Source organism: Ascidiella aspersa, chromosome 4 (assembly GCF_963924565.1).
Source record: "Ascidiella aspersa chromosome 4, kaAscAspe10.2, whole genome shotgun sequence".
NCBI classification, from domain to species: Eukaryota; Metazoa; Chordata; class Ascidiacea; order Phlebobranchia; family Ascidiidae; genus Ascidiella; species Ascidiella aspersa.
This window is the reverse complement of record NC_139450.1, coordinates 4,058,158-4,070,685: the sequence shown is the minus strand read 5'-3', so window position 1 is coordinate 4,070,685 and position 12,528 is coordinate 4,058,158. Positions and strand designations below refer to the sequence as shown.

At 37.6% G+C, this 12,528-nt stretch overlaps 1 protein-coding gene across 1 annotated transcript; it reads right to left on the bottom strand.

Moving 5' to 3' along the window:
* Positions 1 to 1,908: 1,908 nt before the first annotated feature.
* On the bottom strand, positions 1,909 to 9,056 carry LOC146146729 (uncharacterized). Its single transcript, XM_083387805.1, has 6 exons — positions 8,611 to 9,056; positions 7,262 to 7,337; positions 6,196 to 6,254; positions 5,253 to 5,328; positions 4,397 to 4,462; positions 1,909 to 3,855 (listed from the first exon to the last, which is right to left on the bottom strand). The coding sequence occupies exons 1-6, from the start codon at positions 9,040 to 9,042 to the stop codon at positions 2,978 to 2,980; spliced, it is 1,587 nt and encodes a 528-aa protein (XP_083243931.1). The 5' UTR covers positions 9,043 to 9,056; the 3' UTR covers positions 1,909 to 2,977.
* Positions 9,057 to 12,528: the final 3,472 nt, after the last annotated feature.

Sequence of the window (12,528 nt, the reverse complement as noted above, 5' to 3'; positions counted from 1 at the left end):
TATATACAGTTCACAAATGTATAGAGCAGAGGTATTTTTTTTCCAAAGTTTCATTTTTAGGCTTTAAGGGAGTTTAAAGTGTATATTTGCGCTGAAAGTAACATTATGTTTTTCAAATTGTCGGATATTTTTGCCGTACTTCTAACACCCTGCAGAACGACACAAGAAACACGTTTAATATAGGCAAAACTATTTTAAATGACGTCATAGCAATGGATTGAGTACATAACATTTGACTGCCATATTCCTCGAAAGTTTTATAACAAAATAACAAAATCGAAATTACGGTACTGAAATACTATATAATGCAAGCACAGTTTAACATAAAAAACATATGTATGCTAATCAACAAAATTCAACTTATGTAAATCTAGAAGTAAACTTCGAATGGAAATAAACAAAGTGCGCAGAAAATTATTTTATTCTTTTATATATTTAAAGTTTTTCAAATCCGTGATTCGTGATTTTTTAATTGAACCCAGGATTATAACCGTCATAAACCATTAAGAGTTTATCATTAAACAACATGTCCTTTTCGGGTTTTTCCCAAATATATAGGAGGTTTTAGAAACAATTCACCAAACGATACCGCTTTGGTCGAGGTCTTAAGTTCGAAACTCACCCTATAATTTTCTTTCCTTGCCTTACATACATTCCAACAAACCTCATTGGGCCAAATCATTTCTGTAATTTCCCTTTGAAGCCATTCGGTATACATTTCATCAAACTTATGAAATTCAAAGAACTGGTTGCACTAACTACACATTAGTGTTGTAAAAGTCCAAGTCAAGTATTTTCTAAAATTAAAAAATGTCCCGAACAAGTCGTAGTTAGGTCAAGTCAAAACTTTAAGCTATTAAAATTAGTAATATTGTCCGAATATAAGCAATAACTCCACTCAAAAAGACAAAAAGCAACCTATACCAATTAAATTGTTTTATGTTCGAAATTAGGAAAATTAAACAAATTTTATAAACAAAAAAGCTCTCAACCAAAGACATTTATTCAATAATTAAGTCAAGTCGAGTCATTTAAAAGCGTTGGCTTAATTCTAAACCTAAGTCAATTAAAGTCATTTGTCCAAAAAAATAAGTTCAGGTAAAGTCATTTTTCCAGAAGACTAAAATCAAGCGACGTCATTTAAAAACAATTCCTTAAGTGTCAAGTTTACTACGATTAGGGATTAAGTGAATGCTAGATAAAACTCCAAGTGTATTTGTCCATCTAGTATATCCTGTAAAACAGGGACAGGCAACAAACGGCCCGCGGGCCGGATCCGGCCCGTGACGGGATTTTAAGCGGCCCGCAGACAGTTTCCGGTTTTACATGACATTGTGGCCCGCGGCGACAATCTGCCGCAATCCGCCAGAAGTTACTACGCTTACTACACCAAATAATGGTGATTGTGAGTTATTCTTACTTCTTGTGTTGTTAGATTCTTTGTTTTGGGTTCAAATTAGATTTAGAATTAGGATTTTCCCATGGATTTTGCTAAGAAACGTAAAGTTTTCGCGAGGATTGGATGCCTAAAAGTAATTTTTCACTCAACTAGACAAAAAAAGCAGTAGTATGTTTGCTGTGCGAGAAAACTTTTGCCGTGTTTAAAGAGCACAACATTAGCTGCCGTTATGTCTAGGTCAGGGGTGTCCAACCTTTTAGCTCTTGGCGGCCGCATTTACAGTCTTATTTTCCTCACGGCCGCAAGTTAAATTTTTGTAGGGGTGACTCAAAAAGTTGTCAAATCGTAACGGCATAACATAATTAATCTTAAAAAGATGTTTTGTTGTCTAACGAACTCGTGGAAAAAATATGGAACCTAAATGCAGATTGATCGCGCGAAGCGCGAAAAAAAATGCGTTTATAAGGTTTTGATTTGGCAAAACTTTCAATTTAATCGAAATGGGCTTAGGCACATAAAATAATCGCATATTGTTATAAACACAAGCATTTATGTAAGAAATGGATTTTATTAGTAATGCGGCGCAATATGCCATGATATAAATAGCACTTTTGATATAAACGGATTTACTTCAAAGGGACTAAAATACAATAAAACAGATAGAAGAAGTTCGCGCGAAGCACGAAAAAAGTGTGTTTGCATTGAAATTTGTCAAATGTAATATTTTTTGGGCATGGCCAGGTGCCCCCTCTCGATCCACCACTGCTCTAATGCTCTTAGCCAATCTAATGACCAGCAATGGTAGACGAATGTCTGGCTTGCCTATAAAAACCCCGTCTAATTTTAGACCTGTCTCAAAGTTCCAAATTCAGCATTTTTTTTTCTATACTGGCATTTGTTTTAAATTTCGTGCAAGTTTTTATTACATTGCTAAAAATAAAAAAAATAAAAATATATGTCCAATATTTTTGAATATGGTTTCCGTTTTTCCGCAACCCATTTATCAGCATTCCACTGTTCAACGGTAAAAAAGTGCTGATCTAGTTCAGAAGACAGCCTCAAACGTAAACAAAGCGGACGTACAAATATCATTCGCGCGAAGCGCTAAAAATTTTACACAGTTACCTATAGTTAAAATAGTCAAAAAGTATTTGTAATGGACTCGTGTCTAGTTTGTCCAAAGAGGCCGCGGGCCGGATAAATTACATTAGCGAGCCAATCCGGTCCGCGTCCGTAGGTTGCCTACCCCTGTCACACACTGATTTCTTTGTGCTTCAACCAATCAATAAAATCAAGTTTTTTATCGCACATAAGAATTCTGTTAACTGAGAATGTAGCGAAGAGCCTAGCTCACTGATTTAACTGCAGTCCCTAAAGTCGTGAAAAAGTATAATCTACATTTAGCATATCAACCATTAACGCATGCCAGCACGGTCACGGCCGCCAACACATGCTTATTAAAATACGTGTTAACGGCCGCACAATTTTTCATCGACGGCCGCAGGTTGGACACCGTTGGTCTAGGTGGATAAATACACGAATAATGTATGGGTTCAGGAATCCGGCCCGCGAAGCAATTTATTTTCCCATGTCTAGCCCGCCGACTGGAAAATTTGCCCGCCCCTGCTGTAAAAGATGCCCGGAATCACTCTTTCGCGTTTCTTCTAAACGTAGAGCGCATTTCTTGATGGATTTCTCACAAACCTTGATATTTTTCAACAGATTTTCGGTCTCCTCACTATCGTCAGTGTCGAACTTCTTTTTTTCTTTTTTAAAACAATCCTTGGCCTTTTTAAACGACTCTATTGCGTCTGCGAACTTTGATTCGTTTTCGTATATCGTTCCAATCATCATGAAACAATCCCCGCATTTTTGGTAAAGATCAGACGCCTGGAGAACAGGTGCAGCCTTTTCCAGCAGTTTCAGTGCTTTATCGCGGTGTTTAAAGATCTCCAATGCAAACTGGCCTACACAGCTCTCTATTCTGGCCTGGTGAACCTTGTCAGCCGCAGCTTCTGAGATTTCTTCTTGAATTTTTTCTATCAGGGGAAATACATTATCTCCCAAGTAAGGTTTCTGTCCTGTTTCTGCGCAATCAAAGTTGATAGCAGCAGCCGTCAGTCCTTCAACACATGTAACCAGTCCTTCCGATCTTTCTCGGTCTTTTTCTTGTCCCATGTAAGCTTCAGCTGCAAGAGTGTAGAAAAAAATCGCTTCGATAGAACGCTCTTCGCCGCAAAGCTGTGATGCAAATTCTTGAAATTCCTCCCCGTTTACTTCGATTTTCTCGGTTGTGAATTCTCTTAGTTTTGCGCGAACTTGTTTAGCCTTGTCGTAATGCCGTAGCCTCATGAGTACGGCGTAGTATCTAAGGTGTATGTGGCCCTCTATCATCCTTGCAGGCAAACTGTACAGTCTGTTCAGCTGGGTAAACGCTTCCTCTAGGCTCTTACAATCTACAATAAGAAAAAGTAGTTCACCGGAAGCCATCGCAGACTAAAGAATGTGTCGATCAATGATGTAAGCTAGGCAGGCTCGAAAGACATGTAGCCTGCGGTGAGGTTTGAACTCACAACTTCCGGCAGCAGTACCGGGACCGTCGCTCTACCAACTGAGTTACACAGGCTCAGAGAGGAGCGAGTCGAGAAGCAACCATGACGCCAATGCTTTGCTACATTTTGTTAGTAAAAGCAACTCTACTTTGACTGTATCTACAGCAAACAAGAAAAAGGACTCAAAATTATCATCAAAATAGAATCCTGAACCTGCCAGAATAAGACCCAAACGGACAGAATATACCCCAAACAGGTTTAGGTCTTATCCAATGAGAAAACATATTTGTAATTAATCACGTTAACCACTGTTGAGAAAGCGTTTATCATTTCACAAGTAATTATAGCCTAAAAGGCATCTATAGTATGAACGTTGAACAGTGATATATTGCAGAGGAGGTAAATAAGGTTTAATTTTATTTCGATTTACGTAAAAAAATGGAACCTGTGTTTATAAAGATGTCCTCCAAACAGTACTTCTGTTGTTGTGTGTCATTCTCATCCAGGGTATCTAGACACGACAAATAATACTTAAATGCAGAGTATTAACTTAAATATCTTTGTCTACTCTAGAGCAGAGTTTCTGAAACGTTTTTACCATGGACCCCCTAACAAGTTTTTTGCTCAGCGTGCACCAGAGTGGGCATGAATTTTTTATAGATGACGACATAATACAAATAGACTTCAGAAATCTGCTGTTTTCAAGTCGAAAAGTGTGAAACTGAAATCGAGCCTAAATACAATCAGTGCAAAAACGTTTTTTTGACACTATTTTCTTTGAGAATTTATCACTTCAAATAATTCACTAATATTTCAATTGGCCTCCATGAACCCCCTAAAACTAGTCCCAGTAGACCCAAGGGGTACATGGACCAGAGTTTAAGAACCCCTGGTCAAGAGTCTAGCAGTAATTTAAAACCTTACAAAAAGCCCAAAGGACAATCACAAGCTTAATTAGTACCTGCATACGTGAATCAATTCTTACATTAACCTAACTGTTGCACAGAAAAACTTTCCTTATAAATTTTCTCGCTCATAAAAAAAACGTGGCACAATTAGTGATGTCCGATAGTATCGGAGCCGATACATGGTGCCCAGTGGTTGCATCGTTACCCGTCCGATACTAGGGTAGTATCGATGCCGATCCGATATTAATATAGGAATTTGTTTTTATGATTTGCAATCCCAAGAAGAAATGTTCATCGTGATACGTAAATTGATCAATAAACTTCGACTTATACGCTTTTTAGACTAAAGAGTCTTCGAACTTTTAAAGTAAGAGTATTTTGTATGAAGTATACCTCTGGGATGTGATGGCTTTTGTTTCTTCAAAGGTGCATCTGAACACGTTTGTTGACTTATTTCTTGTTTGCTTGTCTGTAACGGAATAATGTATTAAACTATTAGTTTATTATTTTGTGATTTGTTAAATTAATGGTAACCCTGTAAAAAAAACAATATAAGCGTGCAAGTTTTAATGTGTGCATTACATTGCATAATATTTTAGTAGCAGTGACAGCAGTGTGTTAAACAAGACTTTTTCAAATCAATTCACAAAGAATTCCGTAATTTACAAAAAAGCCAAGCCCTAGTTCGATTTGTCAGTTGGATGCCCAAGTCAAGACCACGTTTCATTTCTTTTCAGGGCATTTTACATAAAGCCAACATCAACAATTTCACAAAAAAAGTATTTATTAAAAACGGCCAATCAAGTTAAGTTATTGACCTGAACAACTTAAGGCCAAGTCAATTCGTTTGTCTAAACCACTCAAATCAAATCACGTCATTTAAGAGCAGTGACCTACGGGCACTTAAAAATCAGTAAAACACGGACGAAAATATCTTTAAACAATTGAGAATATTGCTTAGATTTTGAAGAAAGTAGGGAAGGGTTTTTTTTGGACTTGAAGGGTTTTTTTTAACTGAAGTCGTTCTCTGGACTTTCGACTTGAGTAAGACCACGTAAAACTACCCGAGTCCCGAGTCCTAAGTGCTGTAGACTGTAAAGGTTGAATAGCACACACATATTTCCCAACCAGTACTGTGGGTTGCTGAGTTATATGACACCTTTACAAGTGGATTGCTGTATGTCCACCGTTTAGTTACGTAACTGGTTCCAATACAAACTATAGAGCCGGAGCCGGACTCGGGACTCGACAGAATCGACAAGTTTGGCGGGTTGTTTTTAACCAATCCGCGGCACAGAGTAAGACATGGATTGGTACCATTATTTCTAGAGTATACCTCAGCGATTGCTTCTGTTGGTACTTGACGCTTCACTCTTTTGGATGATCTGACCGCACCTAGAGATGCGACGAAGCCATTAGATATACGCGTATGTATGGCTGGCTTTCCTGCCTTTATGTATGGTACTGACCAGTGTTGTAATGACTTAGTCCAGGGGTTCTTAAACTTTTTTACTGCGGACCCCTAATTTTTTTTTTAACCAAGCGTGGACCACGGTCGGCAAAAAAAATCCAAAATGACATCATAAATTGACGTCACAGTACAAATAGACTTTATAAATCTGCTGATTTGGGTCCAAAAATGTGAAAGTAAATTGGAGTCTAAATAGGATTCCGTGCAAAACCGTTTTATTTTTAGTCAAACAGTTTTCTTTAAAAAAAGATTACTTGTTAAATATACACTAATATTTCAATTATACCTTCACGGACCCCCTAAAACTAGTTCGCGGACCCCCAAGGGGTCCATGGACCCCAGTTTACGAGCCCCTGAATTAGTCGAAGACTTGACTTACGAACACTTAAGTCACTGTTTTTAAATTACTTGACTTGATCTTTTGGACAAATGGCTTGAGTTAAACCATGTTTTTTGTTAAGCATTATTTTTTGTAAAAGTTTTGTGCGTTAAAGTTTGCTTGCTATATGTTACGTGATTATGCTTTATGTAGTTGTCAGATATTGCTCATAAGGCTTCGATAGTATTTTTATGACAAGGACTTGACTTGGATTTTACTTGCTCTAATTCTGACGTGATTGCAACTTAACTTATTTGTTCAAGAAGACTTGACATTGAATTAAGTTTTTTTTACAAATGACTTGACGGGAAGTTGAGTCATTGCAAAATGACTTGTTTACAACACTGGCAATGACCAACAATAATTAAACACTTATTAATTGCAATAGTGCACATGGGGTGCCTATTCGATAAGGTTTTGCGGGAATTGGGGGCCTACTTAACAAGTTAAAGTGATTTTACATATTAATTTACTAATTGACTAGAATGCGACAGTTTTGTCTCATTTTAAAGCGATTTAGCAACTTAAGGTGAGAAAATAACAAACGATTACATTTTTTTACGTGTATTGTCCTCTTCTCTATAGTTTCTTCGGTTTCCATTTCAAGATGATCAGGTGTTCTTTCCTCCTGTTAATATTCGTACCAAATATCATTACAAGGTTATAGATTTTGTCCTTGGAAAACCAAATATTGGTGCACTATTTTTATGAGACAGAAATAAATACAAAAATACTTTGTTAAGCTATAGTTTCAGCCAGGGCTGCGGAGTCGGACTCGGGACTCGACGGAGTCGAGTAAGACCACGTAAACTACCAAAGTCCTGAGTCTGATGTGCGCATGCGCATTACCAATTTTCGAAACTGATAAGGCCGCAAACTGTAAATTGTTTTAAAAAAAGCAAATGATGGAATATTAGTCAACCAGTTATTGTGGGTGGATAAATTATATGACACCGCTATGATTCTTTAATATCCACCTTATTACGTAAATGGGTTGAATACACGATGTAAAGTCGGACTCGGAACTCGACGAAATCGCACATTTAACCGGAGTCGGACTCGGGTTATTTTTAACCGACTCCGCAGTCCTGGTTATAATATTTCTAAAACTGGGGTACGTGTGCAGGCGCGGGTCTAGGATTTTTTTTCCAGAGATGATGTCACAAAGTTACGTCAAAACGTGACGCAACACAGTTCAATCTAAACGAAACGTCATAAAGAAGCAATCTTCAAAACACTAAACAGTTCGTTTATTTTGTTTGAGGTTGGAGGGGTGTTACATTCAATACAATAGCTGCATTACAATAATGGTACAACTTTCATTTTCGAGGATGCGATGACACGTACGACATCTTTGGGCTAGAACCGTTTCACAAAATAGGCTTAAACATAACGCAATCCAAAAGGGTTCCGCGAAACATTTATAAAAATATATATTATATTTGACAGCTTGCAGTGTGAGTACTGCGATTAGTTTGTATGAGTATTGTTTAGATTAGACTTTATTTATTTTACCGTGACTTCCAAAGTATTTATTTAACGACACCAAGTATTTATTTAACGACATTTGTATTACAAACTGAGCCGTGACTCGTCGCCTTTATCGCTTTTAATTATTTTTTGTCGATTATAGCAGTCTTATCTCCCATTTTTGTCGTTTTTCTTTTCGAGGTATGATTACAGTCCCTGAAGGAGGCATCCTGCGTAGGTAGCCGAACAGTTGAAAAAAACAAAACGGCCGGAAGAGCATTATTTAGTACACTATGCCGGGAAGTAACAACTAATCTATTGAACTATATTCTTGTTTTCAAATTAAAGGGGTATGGCAGCAAACAAAAGATTAGGAAACACTGGTGTAATGGGTTTACAAAAAAGCACACTTTCTGTTAGTAAATCTCTACCTTTAATCCGTGCTCCAAAGCACTCTGCACGTTCCTTTGGGCTTCGTGTTTGATCTGCTCCAGTTCGTGAGAAGTCACCATCTTCGTGTGAAGCTCAACAATCTCCAGCTTCTCGAAACTTTCTTCAGCATTCAAGCCTTCCATATTATTGAGCGCGGTTAGAAGTTTACCCGAAGCGACTTGTTCCAGCATTATCTTCTTCGCTTCTGCTGTTTCCGTTACCACAGTCACCACCAAACTTCCTATGCCAAATTTCTTCACAAATCCGCCGAAATGTGTGCTAAAAAATTCCTCCAATCTCGGTAGAATTGTTTTGTGGTTGACAAGACAGTAGCCAGCCGCTAAGACAGCACCAGTAGTAGCGGTTATAACAGCAGGTTTTCCTGTTAACTTGATTCCGGTTACCGTAATTGCTATCATATTTTCGGCCATTTTCTGCACTAATTGTTAACCTGAAGGAACGAAACTTTATAAGCGTGTAGTTTAAAGCAGTGCTTTCAAACCTTTTGCAGTTCGCGACCCACTTTTAATGCAAGTTTTATTGTGCGACCCACAATGAGATATGACCAAAAAAATAAAGTTACATAAAACCTGCATATTTACTACTGGCGTAGGCTACGATACGAATTTATGAAATTTTTGCATAAATGTAACGTAATGATAATGCAATAATTTCTCGATGTAGTACAAAACTGTAACATTTAGAAATTCTTCGACCCACTGTTGGGAAGCACTGCTTTAAAGCAATCAGTTCGTAAGCGTGTACTTGCAAGAAGCCTGTCATACTCGCAGCACCTTAGTTCTCTAATCTAGGTACTTGCAAATCGCGTATTCGTTCTGATCTAAAGAGGGACATCCAACAATGTCTGATCGGAGTCGACACCCGATGGCAAGTGTTGGTAACGGTACTCGTCCGATACTAGGTTAGTATCGGTGCTGATTCGATACCAAATTAATACAGACTAAAATATAGGAAATTCAGTCATGATTTACAATCTAACGCAGTGATCACCAAGAAAAAGACAAATTTATTAAAAAATAGTAGGTTGAGAACTGAAGGTATAGCTAACATAAAAGCAAATGTAGCTTTGCTAACCTGGAAAAATTATCTTTGAACGTTTTAACTTAATATATTTCGCTTATTTTAACATAGTAGTGATGTCATTTGGTATCGTAACGCGATATTTTTTTCCAAAAAAGGAAATAAAATATACAGTACAGTATCGTACATCCCTTTATCTATTTTAACATCTTTCAAACAGCCTGCTACTAAACTGGATGCGTTCATTGTTTAATTACTTTTCAAAACTATATCTCGTCCTGAATCTGTAGATCTACAGTGGAGCGTATATAGAAGCAACTAGGAGAACACTGAACAGTCAACGCAGGAAATGCGTAGGAGACTTTGTCTAAGCGGAACAACACAAAGTAATTAATTCAAACTCGTGTTGCCTTTGATTATTGCACGGGTAAAACAGAGCAAGGTATCCAGCTGATACAGCAATGACGTTAAGTCACAGCCTAAAGTTGTATGTGACTGAATTTGTATTAACATACAAAATGTGTAGTTTTGCCTGTTTCTAATCATCTTTGAACCACAACTGAAATACGGCTCTTTTCAATCGGTGGCCGATGTTTCTGATGACGACACTTACATACAGGATTTTTACTGTAATTGCGTAGACTTTCACTCGGTTTTGGGAATCATCTATTTTGCTCCTAAATAGGTACTACTTATGTTTCGTATCGGCTACTACATACATAAATTCAAAACTCGCTTCCAGCGCTATATGCACAGTAAACCAATAACACATTATAACAGTGGTTCTCAACCGCCGGTCCGCGTCAACTTTTCTGCCGGTCCGCCAAATATATTACAATTTTATATCTGAATTGCAAAATGCAAGATGTTAAAAGCTTAAGTTCACCAAATTAAGAACTTCGCCAGTTCCGTAATTTGCAGCATTGTGACGTAACATAAAGTTAATTGTCTACTTTGGACTTACCGTACGTTACAATGCGCAGTGTTGCCCAACTGTTTATAAGTGGGCTACACGTCGTTGAAGTCTTCTTCTTTCAGATAGTTGTATGTAAAAAAACTTTCGTATACCACGTATGATATAAGAAAGACAGCAGAAAATTGCTAATTTAATTGAAGTTTCCAGTCTTTGCTTTTAAGTTGCATACTTTTGCCGAAATTACATTTTGGGTTGATTTTGATTTTTAAAGGTCCACCGGTCCGCAAAATTTGTTTTGAAATTTCACCGGTCCGTAAGCTAAAAAAGGTTGAGAACCACTGCATTATACAGGTCGATTTAAAATTATGAAGTACAACGTAGATGCAGCAAATGCAGTAATGATAATACACTTTTTGATAGTTTTCTTCAAACTTGTTATAGCCTACAGATACCGCTGGCGGGCAGCGTATAGCGTAGGATCAGTTCTACGTAAACAACGTAAACATATACTACTTGATCCAGCTTACCATGGTTTTACATTTATAACATTTAATCAGTTAGTGATTCTACAGGTCTCACACTTTTTAAATAATTTTATAGCTAAACTATGAAAATTCTTTGAGGTTGTGCTATCAATTCTAACGAGGCTACATAAAAAACAATCGCGTCCGCAAAAATATTAAAGTTGTTGTGGTCTCAAAGCGGAGGGTTCAAATGCTTTAAAGATAAGCAAACAGGATATGAAGGCCAATCTTGCTGTTTGCTGTTTGATTAATAGGAAAAATTACGTTGAGGGCCTTTACGTTATACCAGCGTTTCTCAACCGGTGCGCCATGGAAGGTGGCCAGGTGCGCGGCGAGAAAATGGGGAAAAAATGTTACAAAAATTCTGTATTAGGCCTATTTGTAGAATTTGCGAATAATTTTAGAATAAACTCTAGTCACTATTTTCTGTGAATAAACACTGAGCAATATGACTGGATTCGTAGCCCTTATTGAAGTCCCAATGGTTGATGTTGGCTCTTCGCTAACAAAGAAAGAGGAACTATTGCAATCTAGCGGGGCTTCCGCCATAAGACCACAATTAAAACAACAGCAACTTCGGCATAAAAACAGTTCGGAGTAAGACCAAAATAGGACTAATACCTAATACTCGTAATAGCGTTTAAATCAAAATAAGACCTAAATTCGTCCGAATAAGGCCTAAATGGCAAGAATAAGGCCTTTGCTACCTTTTACTTAAGCCCAAACCCCACCCATAACTTCAACACAAACTCCCCTAATAATTTTTACCATAACCTAAATTCTAATTCTACGCATTACTCGCGCCTAACCCCAAACAGAGGCAAACAATCCTGTGCCAAAACACTTTGGCACCCAAACGTTGACACCAAAACGGCCGATACCAAGAATATGTCCTTTAATCGTCCCATACCCTGTTTTTTTTACAGTTTTGGGCGTTATTTTGTCCATTTAGTTTTTTTTCCGTTACATTTTTGATTTATTCCGAGTTAGATGTTTTTGCTCTTGGGGCTTATTTTGTGTTTCCATCAAACTTCAACTAACATACCTTGTGTTTTCATAATTTACAACATGAAAGGCCTATTTCATTTATTTTATTTTTCTTTAGGCATGTCTTATTGAGCACATCGTATTTTATAGCAGGTCTGTGGAGTCGGGAGTCATATTTGAGACTCGGCGTACCGTAATTGATTTATTTTGCTGAAATCGGACTGATGGAGTCCCGAGTCCCGAGTCCGACGTGCGCAGTACCAATTTTAAAACTAATAATGCCGCCAAATGCAAATTAAAAAGGCGAAATAGCATATGGTGGATATTTTCCAGCAATGTATTGTGGTTGGATAAGATATATGACACCCCTATGAGGGGATTGTTGAAAATCCACCTTCATTTAGTTACGCAAATGGGAAAATTAAATGCTGTAGGGTTGCAGACGGATT